Source organism: Corticium candelabrum, chromosome 17 (assembly GCF_963422355.1).
Source record: "Corticium candelabrum chromosome 17, ooCorCand1.1, whole genome shotgun sequence".
Taxonomy (NCBI): Eukaryota; Metazoa; Porifera; class Homoscleromorpha; order Homosclerophorida; family Plakinidae; genus Corticium; species Corticium candelabrum.
Genome location: NC_085101.1, coordinates 4,911,993 through 4,926,992, shown reverse-complemented (window position 1 = coordinate 4,926,992; position 15,000 = coordinate 4,911,993). Strand labels below are relative to the sequence as shown.

General features: G+C 37.8%; 4 protein-coding genes and 1 long non-coding RNA gene across 11 annotated transcripts in view; 3 read left to right on the top strand and 2 right to left on the bottom strand.

Annotated features, from left to right (window-relative positions):
- LOC134192749 (tubulin gamma-1 chain-like) overlaps positions 1-5,125 on the bottom strand; it is an 8,326-nt gene extending 3,201 nt beyond the window's left edge. The window contains exons 1-11 of the mRNA XM_062661497.1: positions 5,017-5,125; positions 4,898-4,948; positions 4,733-4,794; positions 3,632-3,685; positions 3,434-3,547; positions 2,810-2,878; positions 2,673-2,752; positions 2,572-2,617; positions 1,770-1,937; positions 642-687; positions 478-581 (exon numbers count right to left, since the gene is read on the bottom strand). Coding sequence (XP_062517481.1) covers positions 478-581; positions 642-687; positions 1,770-1,937; positions 2,572-2,617; positions 2,673-2,752; positions 2,810-2,878; positions 3,434-3,547; positions 3,632-3,685; positions 4,733-4,794; positions 4,898-4,948; positions 5,017-5,065 — 843 coding nt within the window. The 5' untranslated portion in view covers positions 5,066-5,125. The remainder of the gene's footprint in view (positions 1-477; positions 582-641; positions 688-1,769; positions 1,938-2,571; positions 2,618-2,672; positions 2,753-2,809; positions 2,879-3,433; positions 3,548-3,631; positions 3,686-4,732; positions 4,795-4,897; positions 4,949-5,016) is intronic.
- A 140-nt stretch (positions 5,126-5,265) lies between these two features.
- LOC134193175 (uncharacterized) lies at positions 5,266-6,320 on the top strand. Its single transcript, XM_062661979.1, has 3 exons — positions 5,266-5,863; positions 5,925-6,072; positions 6,130-6,320. The coding sequence occupies exons 1-3, from the start codon at positions 5,671-5,673 to the stop codon at positions 6,155-6,157; spliced, it is 369 nt and encodes a 122-aa protein (XP_062517963.1). The 5' UTR covers positions 5,266-5,670; the 3' UTR covers positions 6,158-6,320.
- A 71-nt stretch (positions 6,321-6,391) lies between these two features.
- Positions 6,392-8,123, top strand: LOC134193176 (uncharacterized). Its single transcript, XR_009972029.1, has 7 exons — positions 6,392-6,499; positions 6,556-6,755; positions 6,810-6,950; positions 7,015-7,689; positions 7,746-7,775; positions 7,829-7,900; positions 8,055-8,123. It is a non-coding gene; the product is annotated as an uncharacterized LOC134193176 (long non-coding RNA).
- A 74-nt stretch (positions 8,124-8,197) lies between these two features.
- On the top strand, positions 8,198-11,618 carry LOC134193174 (uncharacterized). 7 transcript variants are annotated; one of them, XR_009972025.1, is made up of 14 exons: positions 8,198-8,457; positions 8,841-8,936; positions 8,990-9,037; positions 9,103-9,301; positions 9,381-9,500; positions 9,567-9,614; positions 9,682-9,773; positions 9,837-9,908; positions 9,965-10,044; positions 10,112-10,187; positions 10,248-10,298; positions 10,371-10,415; positions 10,481-10,560; positions 10,621-11,618. XR_009972025.1 is itself a non-coding variant. In XM_062661978.1 (8 exons), the coding sequence occupies exons 4-8, from the start codon at positions 10,296-10,298 to the stop codon at positions 11,359-11,361; spliced, it is 660 nt and encodes a 219-aa protein (XP_062517962.1). In that variant the 5' UTR covers positions 9,784-9,802; positions 9,972-10,044; positions 10,112-10,187; positions 10,248-10,295; the 3' UTR covers positions 11,362-11,618. The 7 variants fall into 7 exon arrangements, 1 of the variants encoding a protein (XP_062517962.1); XR_009972024.1 differs by lacking the exon at positions 8,198-8,457 and having other exon boundaries at positions 8,601-8,936; positions 10,621-10,771; positions 10,849-11,618; XR_009972028.1 differs by lacking the exon at positions 8,198-8,457 and having other exon boundaries at positions 8,601-8,936; positions 9,005-9,037; positions 9,103-9,170.
- A 440-nt stretch (positions 11,619-12,058) lies between these two features.
- LOC134193239 (transient receptor potential cation channel subfamily A member 1-like) overlaps positions 12,059-15,000 on the bottom strand; it is an 18,733-nt gene continuing 15,791 nt past the window's right edge. The window contains exons 23-26 of the mRNA XM_062662059.1: positions 14,183-14,581; positions 13,773-13,883; positions 13,533-13,636; positions 12,059-12,470 (exon numbers count right to left, since the gene is read on the bottom strand). Of these exons, the coding sequence (XP_062518043.1) occupies positions 12,260-12,470; positions 13,533-13,636; positions 13,773-13,883; positions 14,183-14,581 (825 nt within the window). The 3' untranslated portion in view covers positions 12,059-12,259. The remainder of the gene's footprint in view (positions 12,471-13,532; positions 13,637-13,772; positions 13,884-14,182; positions 14,582-15,000) is intronic.

Sequence of the window (15,000 nt, the reverse complement as noted above, 5' to 3'; positions counted from 1 at the left end):
ACAGACAGATGGATGGACAGACAGACAGATGGATGGACAGACAGACAAACAGACAAACAGACAAACAAACAGATAGACAGATGGATGGACAGACAGAAAGACAAACAAACAAACAGACAGACAGACAGCCAGCCAGACGGACGGATGGACAGCCAGACGGATGGCTGGACAGACAGACAGACAGACATAAACATTTAGAGACTGGGACCACAGGTCCCTTTCTTCTAGTCATAATGTCACATTGTGTATGTGTATTTAGTCCGTATATAGTGTGCATTGTAGTTTTAACCAGTTTTCATGTATGTACTAGATGTAATGGACACGTAGATTAGCTATTGTTTTGGTGCTATAGTTCATTTATGAAAAATATATGTATTGGCAGACAGACAGACAAACCGACAGACAGACAAACTGACAGATGGATGGACAGACAGACAGACAGACAGACAAGCAAACAGACAAACACACCAATACTACCTGATGTTCATCTGTTAGAGGTGTGTAACCTGTCATCAGGAAATGCAGTCGTGGAGTTGGTATAAGAGATGCTATCATTCCTATAAGATCATTGTTCATATATCCTACACAAGAAAGTCATTGTGCAATGAATGACCAAGAAGATTGACATGAAATCAATCAACCTGGATATCTCAGAGTACACGTACTGCTGGCCATAATTGTTGAGACCTGAAATCCATATTTATTGTCATGGGAGAGAAAATATGTACAAAGATACAAACATATGAAGACAGAAAGACAAACGAAGAGACAAATAGACAGACAGACAAACAGATAAACAAACAAACAGAAACACAAACCACAAACAAAGACAAACAAACAGATAAAGATAAACAAAGATAAACAGACAAGACAAACACACAAACAAACAAATAAACAGAGACAAACAGGCAAACACACACATAAAAAATAAATAAAGACAAACAAGCAAACAAACAGATAAACAAAGATAAACAGACAAACACACAAACAAACAAATAAACAGAGACAAACAAGCAAACACACAAACAAACAAATAAACAGAAACAAACACAAACAAACAGATAAACAAAGACAAACATACAAATGCACAAAGACAGACAAACAGATAAACACAAACAAACAAACAGATAAACAAAGACAAACAGGCAAACACACAAACAAACAAATAAACAAACACAAACAACCACACAATTGGATAAATTAATAGAGACACGCATACAAACACACAACCATAAACAAACAGATAAACAAAAATAAACAAACCCAAACACACAAACAAACAGACAGACAAACAGGCAAACACACAAACAAACAAAAACACAAACAAACAAATAAACAAACACAAACAACCAAACAAATAGATAAACAAAGATAAACAGACAAACACACAAACAACCAAACAGATAAGCAAAATAAACAACACACAAACAAATATGCAGATAAACAAAGACACAAACAACACAAAAGATAAACAAAGACAAACAAACAAACAAACAGATACAAAGAAACACAAACAAACAGATACAAATAAACACAAACAAGCAGATAAACAAAGACAAACAAACACAAACAAACAGATACAAACAAAAACAAAGACAAACAAACAGATACAAACAAAAACAAACAAATAAACAAAAACAAACAAACACAAACAAACAAATAAACAAAGACAAATAAACAAAGACAAACAAACACAAATAAACAAAGACAAACAGACAACACACAGCAAATGGACAAACAAATACAGACACGCCAAACTCATCACTCACCAGTTGATTAACTTGTGCAAACGTTGGCTTGGCAATCCGAAGTCGCTCAGCAGCAATACGATTCAATGCAGTATTGTCAAGAACGACCACCGAGTCGGCAAAGTCAGTCAAACGTTTCAACGTCAGCATTGAGTTATAAGGTTGAACAACAACGTCACTCATTTCCTCCTACACACAAATGCAAAATAGAAGTCGGAAAACACAACTTGTGCAGCAAACATCCAAACAAATAGACAGACAACAATTTCCTTTCACAGTATTAGAGTTAGTGCAGCTGTCTTTCACAATAATTACAATTATTTAAATCACATTAATTAATATATTTTGTTTATTTATTATCAATTTAATTCATTAATTGTTATTTATTGTTTACGTTAATTATTTATTAATTAGACGTAATTAATTAATTAATTTGTTTATTTATTAATTATAATTAATTTATGTATTTGTTTATTTATTATTAATATAATTTATTAATTATTATTTACTATTTAAATTAATCATTATTAATTCATTTATTTTATTAATTATTTATTAATTAGAGTTAATGTATTTATTTATTTGTTTATTATGAATTATATTAATAATAAAAACAAACAAATAAATGATTAATTTAAATGGTAAATAATAATTAATGAATTATATTAATTAATTATCCTTTACTATTTAAATTAATCATTAAAAATTCATTAATTATCCTTTACTATTTAAATTAATCATTACTAATCAATATATTGTATTATAATAATTAATTATTTTAAATTAATTAATATATTTCATGCCAAGTAGCTCATCATCCGACCTGGTTTGGAAATACAGAGTAACACTGAACAAGTTTCTTTGGATATCTGCACACACAAAAATGTTGCCAAATCTAGACAAAGATTCTGTTAATGTCGTCACCTGTCGCTGAGTTTCTCGAGAAGAAACGATCCCATTCCTGACCCCGTCCCACCAGCAATAGAGTGACACATCATGAAACCCTAAATGAGACAACTGGACTGCTGGAAAGGATTGGTATTAGTATATGTTAGGATTACTTCTAGGCTGTCACTGCCGTCTGCTTCACGATCGATGATGTCGAATATTTCTTCAAATAATCGTTCGGCCTGTGAGACACAAAGTGCTGCAGTATGTAGTAATTGTTGAGGAGAAGATGTAAAGATATGATACGAGGAGATGAGCAATGAAACAGGCAAACAGAAACACAAATAGACAAATAAACAAACAAGTAAACAGACATACAAACAAATAAATAAACAAACAAATGAATAAACAAACAAACAAAGACTAAACAAACAAACAAAAACAAGTAAACTGACAAACACACAAACACAAACAAAAACAAACAAAGAAATAAAACACACAAATAGATGGACAAACACAAACAAATGAATAAACAACAAACACAAACATGTAAACTGACAAACACACAAACACAAACAAATAAACAAATAAACAAACAAAGAAACAAAACACACAAATAGACAGACAAATACAAACAAATGAATAAACAAACACACAAAAACAAACAAACAAACATAATGACCAACAGAAACACAAAAACAAACAAACAAACAGAATGACCAACAGAAACACAAACAAATAACCAGTCAACACACACACAACAAGCAACAATAACACAAAACCCAAACAATTCCTACCTGTGCATATCCAGATGCCCATATATTTCCTGCACCTCCTCCGTGTTTCGACAAATAAACGTTCTCTTGGTTGTATAGCTTGGCATAGTCAGAATTCAAGATCATGTGGATAACCTGGACACAATAGGAATGTGACAGAATCTATTAGCACGGATCAAATTGTATGTGTGTAGATGGTGTGCATCTCAGTGTGCTTACTCTTGGTTCGAGATCGAGGAGAACAGCACGTGGAATGTAATGCTCATCATCGGCCTGAAATGAAAGGTAATGATGATGACACACCCATGCATGCATGTACACACACATCCACATGCCCATGTACACACACACAGTGATACATACACACACACAGTGACACAGACACACATACAGTGACACCCCCCAGACACACACACACACACACACACACACACAGTGACACACACACACACACACACACACACACACACACACAGTGACACACACACACACACACACACACACACACACACACACACACACACACACACACACACACACACAGTGACACAGACACAGACACAGACACAGACACAGACACACACACACCGTGACACACACACACACAGTGACACACACGTGCACACACACACACATGTGCACACACACACACACACACAGTTAACCGCAACAAACTTACCAATTACATATGATTACAAAGTAATTTTATCACAGCAGGTGGCTATACTTAATTGGCAACAAAGCAAACAAGAGGCGGAATGGACAACAGAGAAAGCCTAGCCAGAGCAAAGCAAGAAGCAGTACGTGCTACTACATTACTCATTCCTTTCCTCTCTATCTAGAAAAGGCTGTTGGATAACAAAAGGACAACCATTTAATTAAACAATTTCTATCCACTTGATAAGCTTGTTCGGACAACATGTATGATCACAATAAGAGTTGATCCGTCAAGTGGCAAAATGGTCAGACAATGTCCGATGTCCAACTGTTATTTCGAGCACTGTGTAACAGTGACACACACACACACACACACACACACACACACACACACACACACACACACACACACACACACACACACAGAGACAGACAGACACAGAGAAACACACACACACACACACACACACACACACACACACACACACACACACACACACACACACACACACACACACACACACACACACACACACACACACAACAAAATTTATCTCTCGACACCACAACACAAATGTCCACCACCAACACTACTAGATATCAACTTCAAATTAATAATTCCACATTACCACACGAAATCCAATTCTAAGCACCCGATATAACCTGGTAAAAGAACACATCCTTCCTGTCCATCCCCGCCGTCGCAAAGTCCTCCAGCACTCCGTCTAAATCAAACACAAGTGACAGCATATATATATAATGACCACGCCCACACATTATTGAATCCCCAAGATCTTGAGATCGGTTCACTTTGACAGCGTTCTGTACCTTTGCGTATGCCGTGCTCTGCACACAGTTGCTTCCAAAACTCCATTCCGACTGTAAACAGACGAGTTTTGCACAAGAAAATCGGAAACGCGAATTTCGCCGATCGATTTCTCACTGACTTTGATTGCCGCATTGGCCAAGCTGAAGAGTGATTATTTCTCGAGGCATCGTGCGTCTCGAGACTCTCAGTCCGATTTGCTTTGTCTTATCCGGGAACGTGAAGACAGAAAACAGCGCGCATTTTCACGTATAGTATGTGGGTGTGCTGTCCATCACGTGTGCTATGCTAGCTGTCTAAAGCGCGTTATAAATTTAGTAGCGCGCGCTGCATTTTAGAATTGTTTATATCAACGCGCACTAACCAGCCGCACCACGTACTGCCTGCATAGCACATCGAAGCAAAGCTGTCAGTGCCAACTGTCCTGTTGCAGTTAGCTCAGTGAACAGCCAACTAACTCCAGCTGGTAGCAGGTATGTCTTTTTTCCAGTGTTTCCAATGGAGTACACTACTGGGGTAGGCTGAGTCGAACTGTTGTCTGTTTGGACACTAAAACTATGAAGTGGACATGTCGCTGTTCTGCTTCCCAACAAAAAGGCTGCATCCACAGAGCAGTAGCCAAATGGTTATGCCACTAGCAACACTCTTACCTGATGTGGTCAGAACAGACCAGTGATTCTGAGTATCTCCCAGAACAGGAATCAAAAGATGAGACAAGTGAAAACATTCTAGGAGCCTTTATTGCTATCCTCCTCAAGGACACTTGTTGAGAAAAATGCTGGACTACCTAAAACAATACAAAAGCATTCCACTTGCTATTGACAATAGACTGGCTTTAGACACACCCAAGCTTACACAATACATGCCGTCTGAGACTACATGCAAGTTCTGTTCTGGGGTTCAACTGGAAGGCCCTCGCACAATCACAACAAAGGGTAAAGTGATAGGACTTGATCAAATTGTTGAAAGTAAGAGAAACTAGTCATCACTGTACATAACGTAAACATAATGATCATATCTCAACCTCAGATGTGAAGATATACTGCAAGAAGTGTCCCAAGTGTAATCTCTTGTACAGGTACCAAGAATCCAAGAATACTATGACGGTGTACACAATTTCAACGATTCCACCATGCTTACACTGCATTTGTGCTTATTCCTTCGTCACAGCTTGCAAGTAAATATTAGTATAATCACAATACTACTTTGTAAGTTATCAGTTGATTTTCTGTAGGCACATATTGCCATTGGAAGAGTTGTAACAGTGATAGAATCAATGACGGGAAAATCACTATCGCACAACACTGTCTTAAATGCCTACTGTCATTTTGAAGCTTTATCGGAACACAAATATGAATTTTACTGCATTCATTGTGGATTCTACCCCTATCCTGACTTTTGATGTGAACAGAAAGGCAGCATTTTCCCTTGCAGGCAAGTTGTTTAATCTTTTGTATAGCAAGTAGAACATACTAACAGATTGATTGATGCTTGTAGTGTCTGATTTGAAAGTTCCTGAATCCAGTTTGGAGAACGATATTGTTGACTGTGCAAGTTTCTGGAATAAAGTTGAGTGTGAGATGCTGGAAAAGGGGTTTGTGAAGGTAATCTAATGGGAGCAATGGTTGCAGGATGTTTTTAGTGTTTACTTTACATGCAGGCAACAGCAATCCATATGCTGTTAATTAATCCAGAGAATACATTTTGGGCTCCATGGATTGGACCACAAACTCGAAGTGGAAGCACTGTCATAAACACAGAGTACAGAAAATGTCCATCTGCCAAGACCACTCACCGTGATAATGATGATTGACAATGGTCTCAGAAGACAGACTTATTGATCTTCTCAACAATAGCACTGTAAGATAAAGTAACATTTCTAGAAAAATAAATGATAGTTTGATCACCTTATAGAGGGAAACAGTGAAGAAAGAGGTAGACAGGCAGGTGTAGAAGATAGTGGAACAAAGATCGATTGTGTGCTCCGATTAAGAAACAAAATGAACAACAGAATAGTCTATGACAAGGTTTTTTCAAAGATCTGGGGAGCTTCAGGTTGGTATTTATTATACTCTTGTCTAAACTGCATGGTTTATAGTTCTGTCAACTTTACTTTCAGGTGGGTGGCTGTCAGCAACTTGTCCCCATCAAGTCGTTTATGCTTTAAAATTTCTACTAAGAGCTGAAAGTCCTAGAGATTATATTGACATTCTACCGTCTCTGAAATACCCTCCAACCATCACCCTGATTGATATGGCCCACATGGTTGCTGCTCATGCAAATTCTCGTTGCCCAGGAATGTTTCAACCACATGAAGGCAGAGTGGCTGCAGCAACAGTCACTAATGTTGAAGCTGCTTATGATCATTCTTTGTCAGTACCCATGCCATGGCTGCATGAGAACCGCAGTCTAAACAAAGAACAAATCCAAGCTACTCAAGAACATGACTATAACATGACTGTTCATCCAATCACTGGGGTATCTGCTCGATACCGTTTGTTTGACAAACTACATGAGGGTAACACCAAGCAAGAGATTGAAGTGCTGCGTAGAACAGAGCATGTACCAGAGTTAAATGGCATTATCAATACTGAATGTGAAGAGCAACTGCATAATGCAATGGGGAGAGACAGATATTTCGTGAACAGCATGAATGCAGTGAGGCACATATTTTTATTTAGATCTAATGTTGATCAAAGGAATACTCGTCTCAATATGGCTGCTACTGAACACTTGCGTCAAGCATGACACTGCTCAACAGCTGTTGACAATTTTGGATGAGCTGTAGCTGCAGGTACTGGTACTGCAACAGTTTATTGGGTCATTACTAAATGCACCTCTTTTTTATAGGCTCTTCCACCACAATTGGTACTCATTTAGGTATCACAGTCATAATTTGTATATTGTTGATTAAAACTTGTGTATGTACATAGGTAATCCTCCTTTGGCAACGTCATATACAGCAAGAAACCAACAGACTTCACAAAATAGTCTGAGTCATCCAGGTCTGTGTCTATGTACTTTGTCCATCAAAATCGTAAAGTATAGTGTCATTTCTCTAAACTTATTCCTCATAAATTGTTACTTCTGTTTCTATTTTCTGTCTACCGATGAAAGTCATCACAGACATGCACTTCTATGTATGTATGTTGTATGCAGGAAGTTCAGATAAAGCTAAAGTTCATGGAACTAATAAAGACATTGGAACACAAACATCTGTTCAAGCAGGCAAGCAAAGCAATCAAAGTAAAAACAACAAATACCATTATTCTAAACCCTGTGTTTGTGCATGCTTTAGAACTGAAACTAGAAAATTTTTCAGAACTTAAGAGAGCTATGGAACAATCATGCTTAGAGATACATGACCTCAACCTCAACAGAGCTCGCTTGCATAAGAGTTCAGATTTCAGGACTTCAGTTTCACGGCAGAATGCCTACAGATGGCAGTTGCATGTTTCATGCAGTTCAAGACCAGCTTCAATGAGTTCATTCAACTGAAAAGTACAGTCACAGTGAATTGCGAGCAAACACAATTGCTTATCTTGAAGCTCACCCATTTCTTGTAAGAAATTATATATGTGTATATATATTTACATATATATCTTTTGCATTAACTTATACATACATATATATATATATATATATATATATATATATATATATATATATATAATAAGATTATACTATAATTATAATCTACTATACTATAATAAGATTTATACTTTCATCATCTGATTACCTTGCATAGCCAGGATACAGAAGGCAAACCTCTTGATATGTCACACTTTGTTGTCAACAAAGACTGGGCAAGCTATCTGATTAATCTGAGAAGAAATGAAACATGGGCTGATCACATAGCAGTGTTGGCTGTAGCAACATTTCTTTCCTTTAACATCAGAGTAATTAGTAGCGCAGTTGACACCGGAGACTGCTTTGATATTATAGTTGAGCCAAATGGACACACAGCTAGACATGCCATTCCCTTACTTCTTGGACACTACTCTGAAAACCACTATGAAAGCCTGGACATTGCAATTAATGGTATGTTTGAGTCTGCTATTTCTACCAAAACTGATTGTCCTTTTAATCAATAGATGATCCTGTCACAGAAACTGAATCCAGCAACGAACTAGAAGTTACAAGTATGATGACACGAGATCTGCCAATTAAACTCACATCACTTTAGGTCTATGAATTTTGTAACTAGACAAAGCAGTACACTGTTGTTTGCAAGACTGGAAGTTTTTGAAGCACAGCCCACTGAAGCTGTTTCAAGTAAGTTCATTTATCACATCATGGATAAGAATAGAATGGTACAGATTATGACAGGGAGTTTACCAAAGAAACAAAGACTTCATCCGTTTTATGTTCTGTCATTGAAAGAGCAGAAAGAAGTGGATGAAATGGTACTTAGTACCAATTAACTATTAGCACCTTACCAATGGCCTACATGTATTATAATGACTAGTGTCTTGTAATTCACAGATGGCTACAATATTTAATGAAGAGACTAGTAGCACACCTCTCAGATGTTCCAACTTCCTTGGTTTAGTAACAGTTGGTGACATATCACGACTACATCCCAAATGATGGCTCAATGACAATGTCAGATCTCATAGACACCTACTAATGTATAGACATCTTCAAAGTGGTTTGTCTTGCTATTGGCAGCTAATCAATGCGTTGTCACATTTGTGGGAAATTGATGCTCAGCTTGTGGTATTGAACTAGTCAAATGCTTTTCGCACACAAGTTCTGTTATCATAAATAAGTCTTGTTTGCACAGGGAAAGAAAGTTAAGCATTAAATGCCTCCTTTTTTGAAAAGCTGGACAAAGAGGGCCCTCAAGCTTTAAGACCATGGACAAGGAAATGGCTGGTGAGATCACACCAAGAAAATCAAACACAGTATGTCACAAGTGCTTGATTCTAAATTATATAGAAAGAACTTCTTCATTATGATATTCTCATAATGCCCATACACTGGCCTATAAAGCAGCATTGGTGTTGTACTGTATGTCGTTTAGTTTGTCTAAACCTTGTTTTGAACTAGTGGCAAGAGTGTTTTAGATTATAGACATTAACAAGAAAGAAATTCGTTACTATGATCCACAAATGATTATGTGCTCAGACGTTTTTCCTAAGACAAGGTACAAAGAAGCAACAGCACGTCTCTTGTTTTTGAATGACACTCTAATTATGCTATGCTCTTAATAGACAGTAGTTGTCAGATACAACAAGACAGACAGGAGAAACATTTGTGGATGATAACTGGCGTGACATTACTGTGAAAGTAAAACTCTCAGTACTTATTTCTCATGCACATCACAAAATCGTTTCTTGTTTTCTACAGAATGCTCCAAGGCAGCTAGACAGTTGCAGCTGTGGAGTCTACTGTTTAATGGTAAATGTTATTTTCAACCGTTTTCTATGTAAATCCTGCACAATGACTTCTACCAAACTGTTAACTTTTTAGTACATGAGACAAGAAGCAGTCACTAATAACCAACACTTCAGTGAGGTAGACAACCTATATGTTTAACTACTGTAGTTACATACCTAGTAGCATTATTTGCTGAACTGCAGAGTGACATTGATGAAATTCGATCTTGGCTAGTGCACAGACTAATAACATTTTCAGCTCAAAGCGTAACAACTCAGCAAAGGTGAAGTCACTATAGCCGAAAATTTGATACGTGACAGTTTAGTAATTTGTATTTTGAAAGCTCACCCTTGGAAACCGATACCAAAACCAAAAACTTAAGTGAGAACATGGAAAGTTTGCAGTCTCAGCTGTTTGATACCTCGCTGCTGCGACTTTGTCAAACAGCAGCAAGTTCAGAAGAATGGAGAGCAGAAGATGACGATAATATGCAAGTACGTTGTCACATACAAATGTGCTTACCTTAAAGGCTGAGCAGACCAATTTGTCATTTCTTGTTGCTCAAATGCAGATAAACGTATGTAAGCAACAAGAAATACCTGAAGACTGACCTTTTTTATTGCAGTGGTGCTTAGCACTAGTCAAACAATGATTTAAACATACTGTTGTTGTTGTTGTTGTTGTTGTTGTTATGTAAATGCAGCTCAGAGAACATAGTATAGCGCCTGGAGACTGCTGGCTTAGCATTGATCCCTGGGTAGCTCTGTGGATGGACTACAGAAGTTTTAACAATATGCCTCCTTTGAAAACAGCTGGTGATTTTGTTTTGGTGAGCATTGACCAACACATACAGCAGAGGGAATTTACTTCAAGCACCACAACCTTTGACATATGTCTACTACCAGCACTTGATTTGTTCAAATTCTGGAGCACATACAAGTGCAAGGAACCACGCCCAAACACTGTCCATAGGAATGGAAAAGAATACCTAGCTCTTGACAAATCTATAGTAGATGATATGTGCGTATGGATACATGAAATGAGAGAGCAGTTTGAGAAGCATGGGAGAAACATTTTTAATTAAATCAAGCTAGTAAACTCTTGACATTAAGTATAATTGATTGTTTGCAAAGTCCCCAGTACTAATTTGTAAGCACTGTAACTGAAGTTTGTTGCTAATTAAGTCTATTCATCAATGGGCATTTTGCTCTACAATGCTATAGATTATCTACTATAAATCAAAAGCTACAGTTCCTGATCACCAAAGTGTATTTATTATACAAGGTTCAAGTTCTACATTTGAAAAGTAGGCTATATAATTTCAACAGCAGCTCTATTTCATTATGTTGTTTTGATTGCACTAACTAATTCAGGTGGCCTCTTTAGTGCATCCAATTAACAGTCCTGTTCCTGTTAGATAACGCGCGTTAGCAATACAAATTCGTTCTTACTTTACAACATAACAAAGATTTCTTTGCAGAATCTGAGACAATTAAACTTGATATTATGTCATAAAGAATCCATCCACGTTAGAGTCAGAATGCTTTGATAGCCAGATGAGCTAATCAGAGGTGCACACGCAACACACACACACACACACACACACACACACACACACACACACACACACACACACACACACACACACACACTGTGGCAGCAAGGTCCCGGATACCTCGCCCATAGGTGTGCATTAATATCAACACGCACCTATGTCCATAGTCACGTGCTAGCTGTCACGTGTTGAGCATCTTGGACTAAGCACAACGAAGGACACATGGTTCTAGGCACACGAATCTAAAATTTGAATTCCTACCGACTTATGTAGTAACTACAGTAACACTCGCATTTGCTTGTGCATCTGCTATCAACCAATAATATGCAAGTACAACGTGACACGTGCATTCGTGTTCCATTTATGTCTCTAAACTAATTCACATGTCTCACTTGCCATCGAGCTCTCTCACACGTCTGATATTGTTTCATTGATTTGCATTGGCTGTGGCAGCCAGGGTGATAGTCTGTGGCCTTTGTTTGGTCAGTCTGGTTATCGATGCCCGTGGTGTCATGTTTGAGTTTGTTGGAGGAAGTGCCTCTAGTTCTTGGAATCTCATTTCGACTCGTTTTACGGCTACAGCCAAATGTTTGAGGAGCAGCATCTGTTTGTCTAGACCAGATGTAAGGCTGTTGAGCCTAAACAAATTGCTTGTCAAACATAGCAGGCAATGAGAAATTAGACGTGTGTGTGTGTGTTTGTCCAATTTGTGTGTGTATGTGTGTGTGTTTGTCCAATTTGTGTGTGTGTGTGTGTGTTTGTCCATTTTGTGTGTGCATGTGTGTGTGTGTGTGTGTGTGTGTGTGTGTGTGTGTGTGTGTGTGTGTGTGTGTGTCCAATTTGAGTGTGTGAGTGTGTGTGTGTGGTGAGTTTGTCCATTTTGTGTGTGCATGTGTGTGTTTGTCCAGTGTTGTGGCACGTGTGTGTGTGTGTGTGTGTGTGTGTGTGTGTGTGTGTGTGTGTGTGTGTGTGTGTGTGTGTGTGTGTGTGTGTGTGTGTGTGCGGTGTGTGTGTCCAATTTGTGTGTGTGTGTTTGTCCATTTTGTGTGTGTATGTGTGTTTGTCCATTTTGTGTGTGTATGTGTGTGTGTGTGTGTGTGTGTGTGTGTGTGTGTGTGTGTGTGTGTGTGTGTGTGTGTGTGTGTGTGTGTGTGTGTGTGTGTGTGTGTGTGTGTGTGTGTGTGTGTGTGTGTGTGTGTGTGTGTGTGTGTGTGTGTGTGTGTGTGTGTGTGTGTGTGTGTGTGTGTGTGTGTGTGTGTGTGTGTGTGTGTGTGTGTGTGTGTGTGTGTGTGTGTGTGTGTGTGTGTGTGTGTGTGTGTGTGTGTGTGTGTGTGTGTGTGTGTGTGTGTGTGTGTGTGTGTGTGTGTGTGTGTGTGTGTGTGTGTGTGTGTGTGTGTGTGTGTGTGTGTGTGTGTGTGTGTGTGTGTGTGTGTGTGTGTGTGTGTGTGTGTGTGTGTGTGTGTGTGTGTGTGTGTGTGTGTGTGTGTGTGTGTGTGTGTGTGTGTGTGTGTGTGTGTGTGTGTGTGTGTGTGTGTGTGTGTGTGTGTGTGTGTGTGTGTGTGTGTGTGTGTGTGTGTGTGTGTGTGTGTGTGTGTGTGTGTGTGTGTGTGTGTGTGTGTGTGTGTGTGTGTGTGTGTGTGTGTGTGTGTGTGTGTGTGTGTGTGTGTGTGTGTGTGTGTGTGTGTGTGTGTTATTCTTACCATTCTTCCAAGTGCTGCTGTGACGTCCTGATCTCATCCACCATCATCTGCCTCGTCTTGTCCATTTTCTCAGGACCTTGCGCAGCACGCAGTGCAGCAACAATCTAAAACAACCCAAATGCTAAACACACATCACAACACTCCAATTCACTTTGACAAAAACCAAACAAACAAACACCACGAGATCCAAATTCTCAGCAAGTCACATTGAATTACGTTTACTACGTACACTCAACTCACCAACTGACTCGGCTTCTTTTCCTTCCGTCGATAGTGCACATGCTTATAGAACGTGAATCGTTTCAAAAACCACATTGGCAGAGCGTTTTCCAGATCAATAACCAGTTGCACCTACACAAGCACATACACACACACACACACACACACACACACACACACACACACACACACACACAAAATGGACAAACACAAACAGACACAAAATGGACAAACACACACACAAAGTGGACAACACATACACACAAAATGAACAAACACACACAAAATGAACACACACACACACACACACACACACACACACACACACACGCGCACACACACACACACACACACACACACACACACACACACACACACACACCAGTCTCATACAGATCCAACACACTGCAATGAGCACAATCACTACTGACTTGCATGCGAATCTGTTGCATAGTGGCATCGTTCAAGACATTCTTGATATCCCCAACGGCCAGACCAATGAGAACGTTCAGTACAACAATAATCATGAGAAGACAGAATGTGACAAAAAGAATGTATGACTGTATAGGAAATGGCAAAACAGCTGGTTCATGACTTGATGTTACGTTGCAGTTTGCACGCATCAACTCGGCCGTTCGAGGTTCGTCGACGTGGTAACGACCGAATACTTCTACGGTGAGGTTTGCTACCGTCCTGGCTAGTTGACAGAGTTCGGTTATGTTGCCGTAGTCGAGTCCTTCCCTGACTGGTATGATCTCGTCGTAATCCAAGTCGCCGACCATCATCACTATCACTCTCATCAGCGCTTTACCGACATCATAAAAGGATCGCTAAAAGACAACAAACATGGACTAATAAAAATAGAAAATAAAAATATACATGTAAATCTAAAAAATAAAAAAATAAAAAATATACAAATTTGAAAATATACAAATATAAAAATTAAATTTTAAAAATATAAAAATATAAAATAAAAAAAATTTAAAAATAAAATATAAAATATATAAAAAAAATATTTAAAAATATAAAAAATCAAAATTAAAAATTAAAGTTTAGAAATAAAAAATAAAAAATAAAAATTTAAAAATAAAATATAAAAATATAAAATATATAAAATATATAACATATAAAAAATTAAAATTAAAATAAGTTTAAAAAAATAAAAAATAAAAATAAAAATTCAAGAATAAAATAAAAAATATAAAAATATAAAAAATAAAAATTAAAAATAAGTTTAAAAATAAAATAA

Excerpts from the sequence above, each read along its gene's own strand:
- LOC134193175 (XM_062661979.1), top strand. The coding sequence starts at position 5,671 with ATGCTGGACTACCTAAAACAATACAAAAGCATTCCACTTGCTATTGAC. Across the intron at positions 5,864-5,924 it reads ACTTGATCAAATTGTTGAAA|ATGTGAAGATATACTGCAAG; the intron begins GTAAGAGAAACT and ends TCTCAACCTCAG. Across the intron at positions 6,073-6,129 it reads TCCTTCGTCACAGCTTGCAA|GCACATATTGCCATTGGAAG; the intron begins GTAAATATTAGT and ends GATTTTCTGTAG.
- LOC134193174 (XM_062661978.1), top strand. Across the intron at positions 10,561-10,620 it reads AGCGTAACAACTCAGCAAAG|CTCACCCTTGGAAACCGATA; the intron begins GTGAAGTCACTA and ends GTATTTTGAAAG. Across the intron at positions 10,772-10,980 it reads AAGATGACGATAATATGCAA|CTCAGAGAACATAGTATAGC; the intron begins GTACGTTGTCAC and ends ATGTAAATGCAG.